At 36.0% G+C, this 23,307-nt stretch overlaps 1 protein-coding gene across 4 annotated transcripts in view; it reads right to left on the bottom strand.

The window, feature by feature from the left end:
- Positions 1–23,307, bottom strand: part of LOC150106466 (G protein-coupled receptor kinase 2-like) — a 550,841-nt gene that overhangs the window by 197,729 nt on the left and 329,805 nt on the right. For all 4 annotated transcript variants that reach the window (XM_090392458.1, XM_090392461.1, XM_090392459.1 and 1 more), the window contains one exon: positions 16,176–16,213. In XM_090392458.1, the coding sequence (XP_090248584.1) occupies positions 16,176–16,213 (38 nt within the window). The remainder of the gene's footprint in view (positions 1–16,175; positions 16,214–23,307) is intronic.

Here is a 23,307-nt window from a genome sequence, read left to right as displayed (position 1 = left end):
AATGGAGATACCAGGCAGAAGCATTAGCAGGTCATCTCTACCTATAGGAGTTGCCAAATGGTGTACCACCCTTTTTTAATAAATTACTCTGGATTTAGAGAAAGATGCTGAAAGTTTATTTTTCAATTGGTTAGAATATAATAAATTTAGTTTAATCCTTTATCCAAGTGTGAGCAAACAAAGTTTGCGCCTGAAAGTATCTTCAGGACTGGGGTAAGTTGATACAACACCAGGGCACTCCTTGCAAAGATGGAGCAAGCTACCAACACTCCTATCATAGTATCTCCCATAATGCAAAACACATCTCCTTCCGGATATCTCTAATGTTCTGCATTAAGGGTATGCCTGGTATCTCCGTTTGGGCCTGGCTCCCACTGAAGAGACCTCAATAAAGGTCGAAACTAGTCTGGGTTGTGGCCCTTCCCTTAATGCAGAACATTAGACATATCCGCAAGGAGATGTGTGTTGAATTATGGGAGATACTATGATAGGAGTGTTGGTAGCTTGCTCCATCTTTGCAAGGAGTGCCCTGGTGTTGTATTACCTTACCCGAGTCCTAAAGATACTTTCAGGCACAAACTTTGTTTGCTCACACTTGGATAAAGGATTAAACTAAATTTATTATATTCTAACCAAGTGAAAAATAAACTTTCAACATCTTTCTCTAAATCCAGAGTAATTTATTAAAAAAGGGTGGCGCACCATTTGGCAACTCCTATAGGTAGAGATGACCTGCTAATGCTTCTGCCTGGTATCTCCATTTGGGCCTGGCTCCCACTGAAGAGACCTCAATAAAGGTCGAAACTAGTCTGGGTTGTGGCCCTTCCCTTAATGCAGAACATTAGACATATCCGCAAGGAGATTGTTTTGCATTATGGGAGATACTATGATAGGTGTGTTGGTAGCTTGCTCCATCTTTGCAAGGAGTGCCCTGGTGTTGTATCACCTTACCCCAGTCCTGAAGATACTTTCAGGCGCAAACTTTGTCTGCTCACGCTTGGATAAAGGATTAAACTAAATTTATTATTATTAGCAAGTAACATTAATCTGTTTGTAGATTTTTCCTCCCCATGTAAAATAACTAGCATACACAGTAAATTTGAATAATTCAAAGATATCAGGTGAAATTTAGACTTTATTAAATCAAGAGTGTCTATTAGTGGTACACTGGTAAATAAAGAAGTGACATCAAAACCCATTATGCCTGAATTTTTGAGGATATGATTTTTAACTAATAATTTGAAATGGACTGAATTTTTTTTTTTTTTTATAAATGTACAGTATTTTATAAAAGTATGCTAGTAAGGGAGACAAAGTGATTGGCTAACTGTTGAGCAAGTTTATAAGTAGGTCTATCTATGCTATCAACTATAGGGTGTAGGGGAATATTAGATTTGTGGATTTTTGGGGTCTCAATCTATATGCCACAGAATGAAATAGCTCCCTTAAAAATGTTGTATAGAAAGAAAAATATTGTTATTACTAAAGCTGATAAGGGTAATGCAATCGTTATCATGGGCCAAGAGAATTATAACAACAACAAAAAAAAAAAATGCTAGATCTATGTGACAGTTCTACTTACCAAATTATAGATCAAGATTACAGAACTAATTTGAAATTCTGGGAAATATAAGCCAATTAATAAACGTTTTTTTTATGAATATTCATCTGGTGTTATTAATACTGTAAAGTAATTTACAAATTGTCTTCTACATTTCAACCTTCACGTAAAGGTCATCTTCAGCATGTGCATATATATGTATACTACACAAAAGCAACTACAATGCTACTACTCTATGCTACAACATCTCCATTAACAATTAACCTGCCTATCCTGACCTCTTGTGGTGAAAACAGTTAACAATAAATTAAATTAATAATTAATCATATCAGACAATTCAGAAATTAAATTATTTGATGTCCTGTTATTAATTCTCTATTACAGTGAATAAAAATTTGTACAGAATTAGTGGAAGGGGGGGAGGGGGACCTGTTGGACCTACTTGGCAACATTACAGTTACTTTTTGAAAACCTGCCAAAGTAGCAAATAGCTGATGTGATCATCATTATCTTAATTTGTAGAGTTAGAAGAGCCTGAGCAGGCCCGGCTGGTGGCGTGTGCGAAGTGTGCAATATACATAGGTGCCACAGAAGAAAAGGCACCTAAAAGATGTCAAAAAATATGAAATAAGAGTTTAAACGAACAACGAATGGTACAGAACAGTACATATGATTATGAATGCACGTCGTCTTCCATTCGGGCCCCTTCAGATCTTCCCGGAAACAAACAAATAAATTCTGAAATTGTATCCTGGACCTGATTGTTTCACTGTAATTTCTGATTAAAATTTATGAAAATATACCTAAAACAGTTCTTTATTTTTTGATGTATCATAAATCAACTTATGATTAATTGTTGAGTTCTGTGTAAGGGCCGTATCCTAATTTTAATTGGATCGGATGCATATGGTCCGGCCCTAAAAGTCGGCTTACTACTGATAACTCATTCTTCTCGACATTCGAGCCTGTTATATTAGCAAGCTGTTAGGGCGGTGTCAGCGACACAAAATAATTGGCGAACTCTCGAGTCCAATGCGAAACATTTTTGTAAAATTCTCTTATCTATTTTCATTGAATCTTCCTGAGAGAACTAAGTAGGCTAGTATTCTGTAACATTTCCAACAAGTTATATTGAATAATTGTTGGTATAAAAGAAATACTGTTTTGTATAAAAGACATAATGATAGGATATTTCACTTGCTTTAGAAGAAATGTACCTATGTAACTAGGTTAAAAAAGATTTGTAGAAATATGGGGTGAAGTGGAATTCCTGGGTTTTTTAAAGTTTTCAAATATGAGTTAAAGGTCCAACCCTTAGGGGTTGATGTTTTCATTAGAAGAATTTAAAAATCATGAATTAATAGAAAATATAGGATAAATATTTGTGAGAACCTCCCAAAACTTTTCCAAAGCAATATTTCAAGGGACTTATCTTCTTTATAGAACCTCAAAATTAGTGCTTGGGTAAAGCTCTGGGAGATTTTCACATTGCTTAATATTTAATAAACAAAGATTTTAATAAAACACCAATATTTTTCATTCTTAAATTTTTAAAAGACGGTAATTTTATCTTTATTTTCAAATTTATGTTATTTTAATAAAAATATTTTTTGCATTATTCATAATTTTATCATTCTCTAATTTTTGTACCTATTTTTAAATTTTCCAAAAAACCCAGGAAATCCACTTCACCCGAAATATGGATCAAAAGAGAAAATTGTCTGTTTGGCAGAATAAACAAAATCGAGAAAAGAGGCTGATAGAGCAATTAAGGAATCAAAAAATGCTACATAGTTTTCTGCAAGATGGGCAAGACAAGGATAATTCTGTTCACACTATCGAACGAATGGACACAAGTGAGCTTAAGCATGATGGTAGAATTGTAACCATTGTGAGGCCTGGAGCTGAAACTAATGAAACTTGTGTTAAGATTGAATCAAATACTGGTACAAGTGCAACAAAACAGGATGATGGGAACTCAATCGATGTAGTGTTTGAAAGAGAATGTTCAAATAGTGATGTAGCAATGAGTGCTGTGGAGATGACTAACTATTCTGATCTTGAAAACATAGTGGATTGGCCAGAAAACTTACAGAATTTTCAAATTGAAAAGATAGTACTGAAAGGGCCAGCACGAGTTAACATTATCTGAAAGACCGTATTGGGCAATCATTTAGTAAAATATATTTCCAACGAAAAACAGCAAATGGTGAATTAGTGGATAAACATGGCTTGTATATTCAATCAAATTAGATAGAGTGTTCTGTTTTTGTTGCAAAATATTTAGTAGTGATGAATTTACCTTAGCAAAGGCTTGCACAAATGATTGGGGACACATTATGTTGATTTTGAAGAGACATGAACGAAGCACTCAGAATTTTGATTGTTATGGAAAGTGGACTGAGTTAAAAAAAACGACTTTCTGATGGTCAAACCGTCGATTCTTTGATGAACAAATTCTATTTGAGTGAAGTAAAACATTGGGATGAAGTGCTGAAGAGAATAATTTCAATTATTTTAATGATGGCCTCAGAAAATATGGCATTTAGAGGGTCTTCAGATAAATTATTCACAGAAAATAATGGTAAATTTTTTTAAAGTTGGTCGAGTTGTTCTCAAAATTTGATCCATTCTTAGAAAAACGTAAAACGGGCAATAGAAAATCCACACAAGACTCATTACTTGGGAAAAGATATCCAGAAGGAAATTATTTTATTGATCGCCAAAGCTACAAAGGATAAGATTTTGGACATGGTCAAAAATGTATTTCTCAATTAATGTGGATTGTACACCTGATCAAAGTCATAAAGAACAGATGTCCATTGTTGTGCGTTATGTCCACATCGAAAAAGCAGCTGAGGGTCACAATGCCAATGGAAATTAAAGAAAATTTTTTGGAATTTATTAACGTTGTAGAAACAACTGGAGTAAAGATGACCGAAGAAATTTTAAATTCTTTGAAACAAAGTGATTTATCTATTATGAATCTTTGTGGTCAAGGCTACGACAATGGAGCCAACATGCGAGGTAAAAGAAACGGTGTGCAGTCTCAAATTGCAAATATCAATCCAAGAGCCTTTTTCATTCCAAGTGTTTGCCATTCCTTAAATTTAGTTGTTGTTGATGCAGTAAATGAAGCTATTGAAATTGTTAATTTTTTTTCACCCATTCAAATAATTTACAAGTTTTTCTTGGGATCAACAAAGTGTTGGCATATTTTTCAGTCCACGTGTTGTAAATTGACAGTGAAATCGTTAAGCGATACTAGATGGGAAAGTCATGTCAATGCCGTTAGTGCTTTGAAGACCAGATTGAAAGATATTTATTCTGCGTTGAAAAAAAGTCATTCAATTGGAAAAAGATTCACTTACACTTATAACAGTGGAATCAATCGCATCAAAATTAGATAGTTTTGAATTCATTTGTGGATTAATGATCTGGCACGATGTACTTACAGAAATCAAGTGTACAAGCAAATTGTTACAATCACAAAGCATGAATGTTAAATCAGCAGCAACTGCATTGAAAAGGACAATTGAATTTCTCATTTCCCATAACTCTGAAGATTCCTTTGAGAATTATATTTCCCAAGCAAAATGCATCACAATAGATGCAGATTTAAACGATTTTAGTCCTGAGTTAGATAATCGAATCTGAAAGAGAAATTCTTTGACGAGGAACCAGATACCCCGGAGCCCGAAATTCAAAACCAAATTTTTCGACATTTTGTTCACAACAGTAATTACTTCAATGAAGTAGCATTTTGATTCATTTAGTAGCGTTTTGGAGCCTTTTGAATTTTTGTACAACATTACAGAATGTGATAACATGGAAGACCAACAATTGGAAGAAAAATGTAGTTCATTAGAAAAAGCATTAAGTGACAAAGAAAACAAGGACATTGAAGCAGAAGAACTGCAAATAGAGCTGAAATTATTATCTGGAAAAATTCAAGAAAAATTGAAGAAAATAGTACACCAGAAATGGTTTTGAAGTGGATTTATAACAACAACCTTGAAGAACTCTTTGCAAATTCACTGATTGCATTGAGAATACTATTGACTTTGTCTTTCAGTTGCTAAGGGAGAGAGAACATTTTCTAAATTACAATTAATAAAGAACTACTTGCGATCAAGAATGAGTCAAGAAACACTAAATGGTTTGGCACTAATTTCAATAGAAAATAATATTGCTCAGTCTATCTACATTGATGTACTGTGACAGGATTTCGCTAAAATGAAAGCCAGACGAGTCCCTTTTAGCAAAATTAATGTAAAAAATATTTGAATAAATCTCTTAACTTTATATTACTATTTTATATTATTTTGAAAATTTATATAACTTGAAAAAATTTGTATAAGCAGGACTAATCCGTAGGTAATATCATACTGTAAAGCGGTTTTCAATTGTTTTTCATTTCCTATTCGTTTTATTCACACTTCATTCAAAAAAAACTTTTTTGGAAAGGCACCGAACATTTATCGCACACACAAGAAAAATACTATGTGCCAGTCCTGAGCCTGAGACTGCTATCACTGCAGTTTGGTGCTGTATGCAATCAGAATACATGAGTTGTTGTTAAGACCAGATGTGTTCTTTTTTTAATTTCCAGTCTGAGGAAATCAGAAAATAACACAAGCCATAGAAGTTGTGTAAGAGTGATGCAGACCAGATTTTTTGCATGGCAAGTGGTAAGTGAGTGGAATGGATTTCCAGAATTGGTTGTGAGCTCCCTGATGGTGAATGAATTCAAGTATGATAGGATTTGTGTGTATGATGGTTGCTTTTGGGTCTCTCATGATGAGTCTCCAGAATCAATGGAGATACCCTAAATAATAATAATAATAATAATATCTGTCTAATCTGCCATGGGAAAAGGCCTTTCTGATCATGATCTGGAGACATTCTATAATAATAATAATAATAATAATCGTATGATGATACATGGCCGTGAGTCCCTTTTACGGGGAGGTACAGCACCATCTCAGTCCCTCCAAATTTTATCCGGGCTCCGGAACCGGCATAGCTGACGAATCCGACCTATGGCTGGGTCAATATTCCTGACTGTAATCCGTGTGTGTTCACTGGACAGGTTTGCCTGCTTGTGGGATGAAAAACCCCAGATAAACTGGTGGAAAAAACCCTGCTGTCCACGCCCAAGATTGGCTAACTTGGCTATGGCTTAGGAAGATCCTTAAGCTCCTCGCGTCGTCAACGGGAATCGAACCTTGGACACTCCTTCCCCAGGCATATGGTTGTGAAGTGCATAGACACTAAGCTAACCGCACGGACAGACATTCTATAGTATTGGCTGGAAAGGCACACATCTCTTACATCTAACTAGAACAGCTAAAAGAAAATTTGAAGAAGTATGTGAGATCTTCATAAAAACAGCCAAATAAATATATTATAAAACAGTTAACAGGTGTAAGGGAAAACATGAATTCAATATCAACTCTTATATATTTCACTCATGTAATGTGAGCATCATTCAGGGAGACTGCAAAAGACTGGCTACAGCATCCAAATTATTCAACACAAGAATGAGTGGTATGGCATAAATATACTTCCCCTATCTTGATCAAAGTTGAATGAACAGGAGAAAGCACTATTAAAGTTCCAAGGAAACAAGTATAGTTCGGTAATTCAAGGTTAAAAAAATAAATTTTGAATAATTTTAAAAATTAAAAAAATTATTATGAACAGTTGAAAACTTTAAAGATGTGAATGCAGTTCAATTGAATATGATTAGGGCAATGACATAGGGTTTTGAATGTTTCAAGGAACAGATAATGAAATTTAAGTCTATAGTTGTGCAAAATCTTGCTTTGATTCCAATGAACTCTATGGTAAGAGAAACAAGGCTTCTCAATGATTCTAAACATATTTCTTGGATTCTGACCTTAGTTGAACAGCCAGTCTATCCAATGTAGTAAAGGTGGCAGGGACAGGGTACTTGATAAACACTTGAAAAATAGGTAAGGACAGAGGTGGAATTTATCATTAGTAGATGATGCGAATGAAGATAACCTTGCATCCTATCATCTGGATTGTATTTGTGAAGAATTTGCAGTATTTCTTCAGAAGTCCCTTTAAGGTAGGGTATTGAAATCCTTTCAACATTAGATTGTAGTCTGGCTGTAGGATGATAATTACTGAATTTTTTTTTCTGGATGGCAGTTTCATTATACCCATTAGATGCCAAGGTGATTCTTATTTTATTGGATTCTTCTAACAGAAGGGAATCTGAAGAGAAAATTGTGTGAGCCCTGTGAATTTTGACAATACCTATCTTTTGTGATGGATGGTGATGTGAAGCTGGGTGGATATACCTGCCAGTGAAGGAAGGTTGCCTGAAAATAGAAAATTCAATATTGCCTGTAAAGTTATGGATTATTAAGCTATCCAGAAAGGGAAGGGATGGGTTTTCCTCAATATATTATCAGATTAATAGCCAACTTGTATAAGGAGCAAGAAGCCAAGGTAAGAACAAGTGTTGGATTGACTGACTGGCTTCAAGTTGGAAAAGGAGTTAGGCACAGATGTTTACTTTCTCCTCACTTGTTTAGTATATATGCAGAGGACATCATGCGTGAAGTATTGGATGAGCTCAGGACAGGAATTAGGATAGGAGGTAGATTGATCGGTAATCTGAGCTATGCTGATGATACGGTACTCCTTTGTAATGACATGGAAGAACTAGGACTAATTCTTGACAAAGTTAACAAGATCAGTAATAACAGAGGACTTCAGCTCAATCCTAGCAAGACAAAGATCATGGTTCTCAAAGGAAAAAGAAACAGAGAAGCTCTTGAGAAACAAGTGTACCTTAATGGAGAAAGAATTGAGGAAGTCAGCAAGTTTGAGTATCTGGGATCCATTGTGAAGAATTGCTGTTCAAAAAATGTCAGAAAAAGGTTAGAGATGGCTAAAACAACAGTCAGAGATCTGTCTAAAATCTGGAAGGATGGATCTATCTCCATGGGAACAAAGTTGAGGATTTTGGATGCAATTGTTTTTCCAACAGTGACTTATGGATGTGAGACTTGGAACCTAAAGAAGTCTGATAGGAAAAAGGATAGCTGCTTTTGAGATGTGGTGTTACAGAAGGCTGTTGAGGATATCATACACTGAAAGGCAGCAGACAAACGGATGGGTGCTAGAAAGGATCAGTAGAACTTTAAGGCTCCTTAAGGATATCGACAGAAGAAAGTTAAAATATTTTGGATACATAGAAAGGATGGAAGGAGGACTTCTCAGAACAGTAATAGAAGGTAAAGTTCTTGGAAAAAGAGGCAGGGGCATAGACCATCAATGAGATGGATGGATGGTGTGTGTGGAGTGACTGATCTTCAGAGAGTTGAGACCGCCAGAAAAGCAAACAACAGGACTACATGGCGAGGCCTGGTGTGGGACATCACCAAGCATCAGAGTGACCATACGGAATCTGTAGATGCCCAGTGAACATAGCATTAGTAGAAAGGGAAGACTGTTGTACTTAGTTCAATAGTGAAGTTGATGCAGGTGCATAAGGAGTTGATTTTGTCCAAAAATTGAAGTAATTCTGCTTCAGAATGGAACTATAGTGCAAAGATATCATCCACAAAGCAAAGCCAAATATGAGGTTGAGGAAAAATGGTTGAAAAGTTGCCATTCCAGATGTTCCATAAAGTAGTCTGCCAGAGCTGATGAAATAGAAACACCAGGACTACATAAGAGTTTTAGAATCAGAGGGTTCTGACCATGCTTCTTAAGCCATAGATGCTACACATAAGAGTTCACTAGAATCAAAGAAAGATTTTGACAGATTCAATATTTGATCATCTATTTCTTGAAGCTTATTATTATTATTATTATATGACACCTCCAGGGAGTCCAAAGACTCATTGAGGGAGGGCACTACTCTACAACTCTGTCTACAGTTCATTCTAACCACAACTATACCAACTCCATCTACCACCCTAGTATTTCCACAGACAATTACAAACATTCTTGCTCATGGCAGGATTCGAACCTGCAGCCTTTTGGCTGGAGAGTAGATATGCTAACCACTCAGCCAACTATGCCAGCAAACTTATGAAACCATGTATCATCATGCTAATTTAAATTGATTGGACTACATGCCTGTTTCAAAGTTTTGGGAAGTAATTGCCATAAACTGCTATAATAATATCACCCTCCCTCTCCTTGAATTACAGAACTATACTTACTGCCCTGGAACTTTAACAGGAGTTGATATTAAATTCTAATTTCACTTACATGTGCTAACTGCTTTATAATACATTACTATGTCTACCATACATCTATAAAACATAATATACAAGAATGAGGGCCTTAAAATTTCTAAGATTTAGTCAATACATATCTGGCCATGACAACAACTCATGTCCTCAAACTGCCTAGAGTCATCATCATCATCATCTCATCCACTTGGTAACGGGTTGAGTCCACGAAGAAAGGTTCTCCACTTATCACGATCTTTGGCCATCTCGGTCATGACTCTATAGCTGGGCAGATGGGAATGTTCTTTCAGCAACTTTATCCAAGTGTTTCATGGTCTGCCTCTAGGTCTTTTACTTCCTATACATCCATTCAGAGCTAAATATGGCAGTCTATAAGGGGCCATTCTCTGGATATGGCCAAACCATCTCAGCTGATGCTTAATAATTGTATCTATTATGTCATCTGGGAAAAGATCTATTCTGATTTGATCATTGGTATTGTGTTGCATCCAGTGGGTGTTATTAATTTTTCTGAGGCATTTCATTTCGAATGCTTGAAGTTTCTTGATTGGTTGTTGAGTTAATCTCCAGGCTTCTGAAGCATAGGTAGCCAAGGGGATGACAATTGTTTTATATAATTTAATTTTTGACTTGTTGGGATTATTTTATTTTTCCATATTTTATTTAGTTTATTCATGCTGGTCCAACCAAGGTTTAGCCTATGTTTTACTGTTTCCATGTTGTTGAGGTTACTGGAAATGAGACTGCCGAGATAAACATATTTCTTAACTTGTTCCAACAGGTGATTTTCGAGATTTATAGAAATATTTTCTTCTTCTCTATCTATCTTTATTATTTTTGTTTTATGAAAATTTATTTTTATACCATAGGTTTTACAGGAGTTGTTTAAGATAATAGTTTTTTTTTAATAGTAATTTGGAATCTTCTAGGATAATGATATCATCCTCTTATTTGATATGATTAATGTTGGTGCCACTGATTTTTTACACCTGGTTCATCAGCTATGGTTTTATAAACTTTTTTTAGGAAGATGATAAAGAGTTGAGGTGAGAGAGGGCAACCTTGCATCACACCTTCCTCAACTCTGAAATCCTCAGTTTTAATGTTGTTCATTTTAATAAAAGCTTTGGTATCTCCATAATAATTTGTAATAAATGTTAAAATATCAGAATCCATTCTAACGTTTTTTAAGATAGTGATCAATTTATTTCTATTAACTGAATCAAAGGCTTGCTTGAAATCTATAAAACAGCAATATATGGGCAGGTTATATTCCCAATATTTTTCCGCAATGTTATTAATGGTGAAGATGTGGTCTATAGTGGATTTATATGGCCTAAATTTGTTCTGTCAGTATCTGTGTTCTGTTTTGGATAATTCGGATGAATAGTTTATAGTTATAACTTGAGAATGTTATAGGTCTGTAATTTTAACATATTCTTTTGTCACCTTTTTTATGAATTGGTATAATAACTCCTGTTTTCCAGTCAGTTGGGATTGTTCCAGTATAAAGAATTTGATTAAATAATTTCATTAAGAAATTAATGGCTTCCTTACCACCATATTTCCAAAGTTCTATAGGTATTTCATCTTTACCCGTAGCTTTCAAGAGTTTCATTTGGTTTATTACATTTATAATTTCTGCTGCAATTATGGGTGGTGCCTTTTCATACATCATCTCTTCTGTTATACTTTCCTCTTCATGTTCTTTTTAAAATAATGTTTGATAATAGTCCTTCCAGATTATTTTAATATTTTGTATTGATCTAGTTTCTAAATTGTTTTTATCTTTCATTGTTAGTAGTTTATCTTTGTAGATCTTAATTAGTTCTTTTATAATTTTATATACAGTTTTATTGTCATTTCTTTTATTAGCTTCTTTGCATAGTTTTGCTTTTTCCTCCAACCAATCATTTTTGGCAGATATGCACATTTTATCAATTTTGTTTTTAAGGTTCTTATAGTGTTGTTTATTTTCTTCTGTATTTTTTATATTTAATATATGCTTTGCTGCTCTTTTTTCTTCTAAATATTTAAAATTTCAGGGGTTATCCATTCATGATTTGCTCTTGATGTTGTACTGAGTATGTTTCATGCAGCCTGGAGTACTTAACTACAATAAAGCCAATCTCAGGCACATCCAGCTCTAAAAGCTAAAATAGTGAAGATCACATCAGCCATTGGCTACTTTGATAGGTATGCAATAGTAACAAAAAGCAAACAACAAAGTCCAAGAGATTCTCCCCCCCACACACACACCAATAATTCTGTACAATTTTCCATATCCACTCCAACATGACACTATGCTAAGTGCTAAGTATAATTAACAAGACCTCAGGTAAAGGAAATTGACTACAAAGGTCTAATCTGTGGTTCCTGCTTTTCCCTTTCAGTCGTTTCTGACTGTAGGTGACTTTTGTAGGCATTGCTTGCCCACAAAGTATTCCTGGTTAGATTTTTACAGGGTAGTTCACCATTGCTTCCCCCCCCCATTTTTTTTTTATCCGGGCCTGGGACTGGCATATGGCTGGGATGTATTCATGACTGTAATCCATGTGTGTTCACGGGACCGGTTTGCCTGTTCTAAAACCCAAGTTTTCAGATGAAAAACCCCCTACCTCCGTATGAGACTGGCCAACTCACCTTTAGTCGAAAGGGACCAAATAAAGGTTCTTCAATCACTGAGGGGAATCGAACCCAGGTCTTTCCTACCAAAGGGCTTCTCTATACTGATTGAGCTATGGAGGCTCTAAGCCATGAATTATTACAATAATATAAAGTGCAAGAGTAATTACAAGGATTAATGGTAAGATGAAAAAAGAATTAAATGAACTTAGCTGATGTAATTAATTTTTTTTTCCCACCACAAGAGTTCAGCTAGTACAGGGTGATCAAAATTAAAGTATCCCTGTTTAATGCCTTGTGGAGCACCATCCAGTGATCCAACTCTGTGTTATGCAAAAAATGATATCTGAGGAGTGGGGAAGTAGTTTCAAAATTCACCACAGGGGAAACTGTAATTTCCAAATGCATGGAATTTGCATATCATGAAGCTCAGGATGGACACAGGATTTTTCCCTTCATTCTGATTGTTAATACTATCCACAGTGATGACACTAACCTTGTCCCAATGTGCTTTGCTCGAGAAGCTGAACTATCTAAACAACTGAATACTGTTACTGCACTCCACGAATTTCTTGCATGAAAAAATGTCAACAATGTCCACATCTCCAAGTACTTTGCAATGAATGATTAGTCGTTTTGTTAAGTTGTTACTACTGTAACAACTTAACAAATCAAGACCAAGTCAATTTGTTAAGTTGTTACTGTTGTTGTGGAGCAGGCCATGAATAATAGCATTGGTCACTGCAGTGTACATGCTGTATCAAGACACATGGATGTGCCTTACATAACTGTTTGGATGCCTTACATAACCTTCATTCTGATTGTTAATACTATCCACAGTGATGACACTAACCTTGTCCCAATGTGCTTTGCTCGAGAAGCTGAACTATCTAAACAACTGAATACTGTTACTGCACTCCACGAATTTCTTGCATGAAAAAATGTCAACAATGTCCACATCTCCAAGTACTTTGCAATGAATGATTAGTCGTTTTGTTAAGTTGTTACTACTGTAACAACTTAACAAATCAAGACCAAGTCAATTTGTTAAGTTGTTACTGTTGTTGTGGAGCAGGCCATGAATAATAGCATTGGTCACTGCAGTGTACATGCTGTATCAAGACACATGGATGTGCCTTACATAACTGTTTGGAAAATTCTATGGAAGATACTGCATTTCTACTCATTCAAGATAACCCTGACACAGGAATTGCTCCTGCAGGACTCTGAAAGTTGACTGACATTCAATTTAACATTCTTTGCTCAACAAGAGTTGGACACTGTAGCCATGGATGATTTTATGGGGGAGATGAGGCTCACTTTCACCTTAAAGGAGCAGTGAATATCCACAATTGTTGGGTATGAGTTATGCAAAACCCACATGCAATCCAATGAATTCCTTTGCATTACTCAAAGTTACTGTTTAGTGCAGGTTTACAGCTTCGTTTATCATTGGACCATTCTTCCTTGATGAAGAATGTCAAATGCAATCACAACTGGTAATCACAAGAATTGACTTTGCCAGTCAATTCTTGTGCTGACCTGCTCAGTTACTGTTGAGAGGTATCAACGCTTGTGCATGGATTCAGTCATTTTCATGCAGGATGGGGAGAGGCCTCCACACATCAGTTGATCCATACAGGAGGTTGTTCTTTGAGAACATTTCACGGAAGCCAGAGTGATTAGCCATGAGATTCCCACTACATGGCTGTCTCGTTCACCTGATTTGACCCCCCCCCCCCCTGTGACTTCTGGCTCTGGGGTTTCTCAGGGTATATGGGGATCATCCTGATAACTTGCCAGTGCTGAGAGACAGTATAATGCAGGATGTGTGCAACATCAGTCCCGACCAGCTGTGCAAAGGATTCACTCTGTGGCACTAGGAAGGGCAGCACATTGAACAGTACAGCTCATGAATGCATAATGGAATTGAATAAAAATGTGTTATTTATACTTGGGTTGTTTTCTCCTTCTTACACACAGAACATTTACTACATCTACATTCAGTACATCACACAGCAGACCTGGTGGTGAAGTTTGGAAAAACCTTTTTTTCCCTTTTAGATATTGCTTCCATACGATGCAGAATATATTCATGCAAAATTTCACAGCATTTAGCTTGCTGGGTGGCACTCTTTGAGGCCTTAAACAGGGATACTTTAATTCTGATCACCCTGTATATACACTCTTGAAGATAACAGTGTAAAGCTCAAAATGTAGAAGATAAGTTTAATGCTATTAAACTTATTTTACTCAAATTGGTAATTGATTCCATAAATCTAATATATACAGAATAGCCACTTATTAAAAATATCTATTCCATTTAGGAAAATAGACCATTCTTGAAAATTTTGAGTCAGGTGGCTGTAATTTGCTACATAAATCAGGCAGGGAGGCATCCAATGGTTCTGTTTTTTTGTGTTAAATGCATCAGAAAGGGTAAAAATATGCGACTTAAGTGACTATGAGCATGGTAGGATTGCTGGTGCCAGACAAACTGGTGCTAGTATTTCGCAAGCATCTACTTTTCTAAGCTTTTCATGCACAGCAGTGCTTAGGGTATACTGGAAATGGTGTAAGAACCAGACAACTTTAAGCCAATGGCAGTCCTCTGGTCAAAAACAGCTCATTAATACATAAGGTCAGAGAAGAATGGCAAAGATTATAAAACATGACAAGAGGGCTACACAACCTGGACACAACATCATCTCAGAGCACACAGTCCTTCACATGCTGTAATGGATGGGGTACAAGAGCTGACTATCCTTGATCTTTCCAGCTTCAGTGGGCATGTAAGCACCAACAGTAGACAACTGGCAATTGGAAAAATTTGCCTGGTCTAATGAGTCCTGAGATGTACATTGATGGCAAAACAAGAATATGGCAGTAGTAACATGAGACCATGGACCCTTCCTGAGAAGCAGCAATAGCTTTGGTTGGGAGCAGGGGTGTAATGGTGTGGAGAATGCTTTCTTGCCACACATCAGGTCTCCTGATATTGAACACTACCTGAATGCCACAGCCTATCTTAACATCACTGCCGATCACATTCATCCATTCAAGGCTGCAGTATACCCATTGTCAAATGGGTACCTCCAGCTAGACAAGATGCCATGCCACAAAGTGCATAGCGTGTTGAAGTAGTTCAAGGGACATGACAGCAAGTTTCCTTTACTTCAGTGCCAATTCAGTACCCAAACCTCAACCCAATAGAGCATTTTTGGGATGGGGTGGAACAAGCAGCCCACCATCCAATCTGCAGCAACTGGACAATGGCATTATGACAGCATGGGCAAACATCCCAGAGGAACATTTTAGACAGTTGAATCAATGTCACAGAGAATACGGGGTGTTCTTAAGGCAAAAGGGGATTCCCACTCGTTATTAAATGCTGTTCCTAATAAAGTAGACACTCAGTGTATGTGAGTGAAGTTCACCATTAAATCAGACTGAAAGAAAAAGGATATTTATGAAAAGTGAGTCAAGTGAGTTCAGCAAGAGCAGAGTATTAATTAATTTGATTACCCTCTCCTGAATAGCATCAAGCATTTTTAGGATGGAGGTTATTGACATGCTACCCCAAATGTGAGAAAAGTGTTATAATGGTGGGCAGATTTAGAACAGTGTTTTGAGATAAAAGCATACCCTCAGCCTTCAAATTTTTTAGAGGCTGAGGATATGATATGTATATATGCTCAAAAAAAAAGAATTTATATTGTCACACACATTCATTATGCATAACTTACCATGATCATCCAAAAGTATATTCTCTGGTTTTAAATCCCTAAAAATAAATCATAATTTCATTTAATGGAAACTGATATATTAATGTAAATTATTCAAAAATTACTTTGTACTATATTATATTCAAATAGTTTATGAATATAAAGTAATACAATTTTGTGTTATCAATTTTGTTTTAGAATGATAATAATGGCAAGTATATTTCTAATAATTATGATGAAATATCCAATAGCAAGACTGCAAATACAACTAATGGGATAACTGCAATGCTGAAACAAACATGGGCATATAATAAGTCATTTTGCCTTTTACAAGTCTTCCTATGATCCTGCCGACTACAATGTACAGATCTACTGCCTAATTTCCAAGGTAATATAGATACAGTGGAGAGAGAGTGCAAAGGAGAATGTTAAGGAGAGATAGATAGATTGAGAAAGTGTGAACCGCAGGCACAAGCAAACAGGAGAGGGTGGGAGGAGACCTACAAACTTCTGAAAGGGTCATATTGGATACTGGTGGATGAAATTTTTCATTTTATGGAGGGTGGAGAGAGGATGAGACGGCATTAACGGAAGTTGAGAATAAATGCAGTCAAGAATGGGATGAAAGCTAGATTTTTTGTTAGAGCAGTGCAGGATTTGGAATGATTTGCCTTCAGAGGTGGCAAGTGCAGGTAGAATGAATGAATTCAAATAAAGGTATGATGACAGCCAGTGTGAGTGATATGTAGCATCCTTTGCTGCATACCTGATTCCCTAGAGATTTCTGGTAATAATAATAATATATCTTAATTTTGAATAAGGTTCAGTTATTTGTTCATTCTCTTTCCAAGAAAGGAAAGGTGAAAGAATTGATTGTTTTGGCTAGAACCAATGACCTGAGAGATGACTACTGTATGAGGAAGGATATGAAAGAGTTATTGGAAGAAGCAAAAAAGAAGAGTAAGAGGAGGAAGTTTGTAACTTTGTAAGTCTGCTGCATGCTATGACCAAGGCGAACTGAGAAAGAGGGTGATGATAGCTAATGAATCAATACCCAGTTTGTGAACCTATAGCCACAAAGATTTTTATGCTGCTGATGGACTGCACTTAAATGGATTCATAGTTAGGTGTCTAGAAAGAGTTTTGTTCATTGAGAGTTTGGAAGAGCAAAGGCAGAAAAATTACAGAAATTAGGGCAGATGCAGATGACTATGTGTGTGTGAAGCCACCCATGCAGTGAGTGAATGAATGAAAACGTGAAATCTAGTCTCTCAGGAAAAAAATATTGAATGGAGTAGTCTATTCAGGATGTAAAACTCGTCAGTGGCCTAACGAGTGGTTAGTGGCTACAGTTCCTACACACTAATTCTAGAAGCATCAAGAATAAGAGGGAGAAGTTTGTGGGCATTGGTTAGTGCAACCTCATGAAAAGCTATAGGCATTAGTAAGACTTGGCTAACAGTAGACAACGTAGTTACAGGGATAAAATGTGATGGATTTAGTATTTTCAGGAAGGACAGAGTAGACAAGATAGGAGGAGGAGGGTATGATGATAGCAGGAGAATTGCAGACAACAAGAGTGGACAGTAGTGCAAAATATAAAATTCATTGCTGCTATAGGCCAGGGGTTGCCAGGGATGATATGGAAGACATGCATTAGCAGATCAGTTCAAGTTGAGTAATTATTATGTGGGATTTTACCTTCAGAGACATAGATATGATGGAGGAAGGACACATAGCAGGACGGAAATGGAATTTATATACTTACTGAGAGATAATTATTTGAAGCAGAATGTTTCAGAGGACACTCGAGGTCTTTTGATCTTATAACCAGATCCAACATTCTTGTAACTTGAGTCAGCTCTGTCACACTCTGCTTCAAATAATTATCTCTCTCAGTAAGTGTATAAATTCAAAATTGCCACATAACTCAGGTGGTTACATTGATTCCAACTGCAGAAACTGATCATGTGACATTGACTTGGGAGGTAACAAAACATGAAAATTCATTAAGGAAGGGAGTATATGTAGAATTACAAGGCAGGTGATTATGATACACTTAGGCGGCAGCTTAAAGCAGTACTATGGCATAGAGATCTGCAAGGAAAGAATGTTCACAGAGCAAGAGAGAGATAGTCAAGGGGTATCTGGAGGAAACAATATCACTGTATACCCAAGGTCAAGGGGGTAAATAGGGTAGGAGTTAGCTGCAAAAAAAAAAAATAAACTGTTGTGGAGGATATATAAGGAGAAAGGCAACCAGCTAACTAATGAAAAGTACAAGGATCAGGCAAGAAAGGTGACAGGAATGGTAAGAAAGGCTAAATAAGATTATAAAAAATTAGCCAAACAGGCAAAAGGAAATACCAAAGAGTTTATTGTTATGTGGCAAGTAGGAGGAAGAATGACTATGGAAGGATAACTCTAATGAATGTAAATGGCAGAGAGGTGACAGGGGTAGACAAAATTGTTGAGCTAATTAGTGACCACTTTGCAAGGGTATATCATCTAAGTAAAGATATTGTTATGCCAGAAGTTCCAGGGACCAATGTGAGAACAGAGGTTGATGAATTGGAAGTACTTTGGATACTGCAGAATCTGAATACAAAGCTGTAAAACTGGATGGGATATCCGGTTGCATTTTAAGATAATGTGTGGGAAACTGGTGATGCTTCTTACTAGGCTGTTTAATTCAAGTCTCAGCTCTGGTAAAGAGTTCCAAGAGAGAGTGAAAAGAGGGCAAAATAATTTTCTTGCACAAGAAAGGTTCTAAGACTGCATTAGCAAATTATAAACTAATCCGTAACTCAGGAGTGGTGGTAAAAATACTAGAAAAGTTGGTCAAACAGAGAATTCAGGAATGAGTGGATAATAATATGATATCCTACGAGGAATAACATGGATTTGTGAAGGGTCAAGTCATGCCTTAGTAATCTGCTAACTTTTTATGATAGAGTGACAATTGAGTTGGATAAAAGGAATGGCTACATGATGATACTGCTGGATTCTGCAAAGCCATTGGACAATATACAACATGGCAAGAGATCTAGTTTAGTATTAATCGATTCACTGACAACATCGCAGAAATTATTTCTGGGCTTATGTTAAATATTTATAATTAAGTTTTCAAATAACATTTATTGAAATAAACATGAACTTTTTCTTTCCTTACAAAATATCATCATATGGATTGTCATGCTTCAAATGAGATTTTCTGTTTTTATGAACGAAATGACATTAAAATGCAGTACCCACTTCTCAATTGTGAGAATTAATATCAAAAATTTATATCCCACAAAAAAATACAGTAGAAATTCGATCACTTTCTGTTTAGCTCGCTCATCTGAAAATTGCAACTTTTTTTTTTTTGTAGGATACGCATTTCAAAAATATATGAAACATCATATACAGAATGTATATGAAAAATCTGTATATGATATATGTATATGAACAATCTGTATATGAAAAATCATATACAGATTGACTCAAAATTTATGCTCATTCTGAAGATTTCCAATTGCTTCCCCTCTCCACCCCCAGGAACTGAATTATAAATAACTACTTTTAATTTTCTACTGGTTTGAAAGTTTTCATAGAGAGTACTCAGAATCTATTACTTCATTACTTCATACTGTTTAAACAAAAGAAATAAGGTAATAATAGTGTTGTATCTGTTGAAGCATTGTCTAATATCAGGCTATTCTTCTGCAATCTGCTTCAGCCAATGCCTTCTTTAATATCAGTTGTTCATGTGTTTGCAGAAATTATTCAAAGTTTTGCAAATACATTATGCACAAAAAAAAAAAAAAAAAAAAAAATTAGGAGTGTTAGTTCCACCCCCCCTTAAAAAAGTTCTAAATATTACTACTTTCACTGGTTTACTACTTTTAAATTCTGTCTTAGAAATACTAGATAATAATCTTCTCTACATAAGATGAAAGCTTATATTATTCTCACTGCTACTGAGAAATAAAAACAAGAACACTTCTCATGAGGCCAAAGTTATAGTGGGGCATGTTCTGAGAAAAAAAAAAAAAAAGGACATGTTTTTGTCATAATTTTTACAATTTTTCCTTTAAATTTACAGGGACTCTAAGCTAGAAGACATAATGTAGAGTCTGTGGATAGTTTGTGCTTATTGAATTTGTATTTTAGCATAATATTTTAGTATAGTTCACTAGTGTTCTTTGTGCAGTGTCTCAAGTGGAAGCAGCTACAATTCATTTTGCTAATACTTTATGTCAAAGTCTGCCACCATTTAAAGACTACATTTCACACAAAATATTATGGGATTTTGTAGTATACAATGCTTGTGGCATGTTCACATCCCAGCAGTTAGAAATAAGGTAAGAGACCAGGGAGTGTATATCTGCTTAAAATGTCTTGTTAAAAAGAATCTGGTGATATAGAAATTACCATAACAGATTTCAGCAGTATTATTATAAGTGGTATGTAAATAAGAATATAAAATCAGGGAGTGTAGTAAGTTTGAAAGATGGTGTAGTTTTGGAAGATAACGTTGATTGGAAGGATGTCAAGTTAGAATAGGTTGCTTGCAAAAAGAGAGAGATGCACTAAAATAAGAAGTGCAACATATGAGGAATGAGTTAAGAAGCATGAAAGAAGGAATTAGAAGACTTGAAACAATGGATGCAAAGTGAACAAGAGTAGGAGTGAGAAAGGGTTATGGGAATGATAGAAGGAAAGAGAATAGTAGAACCAGGAGAAGAGAGGAAATGAGAGGAAGGTGAGGCAGTGCATTAACCAACAATGGAGAGATGGCTAAAAGGCTAAGTGAGAGAACAAGGAGAAAAAGTGTCAGATGAGATAAAATTAGGGATGCAGATGAGCAAGGCAGAAACAGGGTGGTAAGAGGTGTTATGTATGGAGATTCAATGACCCATGGAATGCAAGATAGAGTGCCAGAGGAGTGTTTGCCTGGAGGAACAATAGACAGTGTAACTATGGCAGTTAAAGCAAGGTGAAAGAGTAAATAAGATGACTGTGATAGTGGGAAGCCAGTGCAAGAAATCTGAGGTTAATTTCTTGAGATTGTACTGCAGGAGAGGGAAGATAATGACTGTATTACCCAAGTGTGATAATAGAAAACTGAGGAGAAGAGTATCAATAATGAATGGTATGATAGCCAGAATGTGTTGAAAGAGAAGCATGGATTATGTGGATACCTGAAGTACATTTGAGGACAGAAAAGAAGTGCATGCAAGAGATGCCTGAATTTGAATGAGAAAGGATGTATGCATCTGGAGAGAATAATGTTTTCTGGACAAATGAGAGTGTTGGTAGAGTTATTAAGGTGGATGGTATTAGGAGTAACCTCTTGAGGGAATAGTCACTTGGGAGAAGGGGGAACACATGGTGTTATGCAGAATCCAATGGAGTCTGGAGGAAATAATGATAGGTGCAGAAACACTGTCAATGTATTGATAATTTTTTTTATACTAATGCCAGGAGTATCTGGAACAAAGGAGATGAACTTGTGGCACTGATAACCTCAACCTGTCCAAAGATTATTTGGGATCATTGAGACATGGTTCATGGAAGATGATATACTGACAGGAACAGAAGTAGCAGAGTATAGCATTTTTTTTTGGCAGGATAGGAAAGACAAACACAGGGGTGGAGTATTCCTTATGATAAGTGATGACATGGGTCTTCCTGGAGCGACCTTCATGCAATGGAATCTTACCCTCTTTTCACTCTCTTGGAACCTTGCCAGAGCTGATACTTAGATTGAACAACTTCATCAGAAGCCTATTCTCATAAACATGCACTTAGTACACAGGCTGACATGCCATCCAGTCCCACTGCTGTATTCATATGCTGAGCACCTGTTTTCAGTTCTGACATCAGTCCCTGTCATATGAGCAACTGCAAAATCTCCACTTGATCATAGGATACACTTCTGCAAAGCGATCGCTCAGCAACTCAATTATTTCTTTTCCTCTGTCACCTTTTTATCATAGCCTTTTTTTTACCATACTAGTCACCTTTCTTGATTGCATTTCGTACTGCTAATGAGTATGCTGATCACCTATTTCTTTATACTCTCTCCACAATGTTTTTTTTTTCTTTTTAGCTCTTGCTTGATATCTCTATTCATTCACTTAAACTTCACTTGGTTTATCTTCATGTTGTGCATATGCAGTCTGATACTGCTTCTCTCAAACAATCCCTGACGACTTCCCATGCACTACTAACATTCTTTCCTTGTAGCTTCTTAAGCCATGGTACTGCTTCAAAACACCTATATATGTCATAATCACCAACTTTATAGTTCAAATTAAACTCTTTCCAGACAGAGAATTACACATATTTAGCAACTTACTGAAACAAGACTGCATGGCCACTTTTCCCTAATTGGAGACAGAGTGTCTGCCTTGGTTATTTATATATCTTCTGATGCTATTACCAGATCTAGCACCATCACCCCCTGATCCCCTTGATAACATGTTGCTTCAGGTAATAATCCTTTAGCAACTGTATAAATTCCACTTCCATCTTGCCATGACTCCTTTCATCCTTACAGTCTAATTAGAAAAATAATAAACACCTTAAAACCATCTGGCTAACCCACTAAAATATATCAGATTATTACAAACTACAGTCAGAACTAAATATCCTGTATAAAGTTAGAATATCAGGGAAAGGAATTTGGCATTGAGAGAGGAGTGAGGCAAGTAGATCCATTATCGCTCAAATTGTTTTCTACCACATTAGGAGAAGTCTAGGAATGGAACAAATCTAAATCATTTATATTTTTCAGATTATATAATTATATAATATTCATATTATATAATATAATTATATAATACGCGTGGATAAGTTTATGTGTTCATCAGACATTTTTGTAATAGATTTCACGGTTTGATATGAACACAGATGGATAAGAAAATAACTATTTATTAACTTAAAAGCTAATATTTCGCTGGTATTATATCCAGCATTTTCAGAGCACACAACACAAAGTTTGTTACAAATGCAAAACAACCACAATCCGGTGTAACAGTGGAACTAGTAAAAGTAATTGCAGCATGCAACACAAGACTAAAGTCCTAATATGGCGCCACACAAAACACAAAAAATATATCCGACACTTTCGCTATGGCAAGTCGGGTCTGGCAGACCATGCTTT

The sequence above is a fragment of the Typopeltis vanoorti genome, chromosome 5 (assembly GCF_054136105.1).
Source record: "Typopeltis vanoorti isolate ZY-2024b chromosome 5, IOZ_Tvanoo_1.0, whole genome shotgun sequence".
NCBI lineage: Eukaryota > Metazoa > Arthropoda > Arachnida > Uropygi > Thelyphonidae > Typopeltis > Typopeltis vanoorti.
Note: the sequence above shows the minus strand (reverse complement) of the source record. Positions and strands in the feature narration are given on the sequence as shown.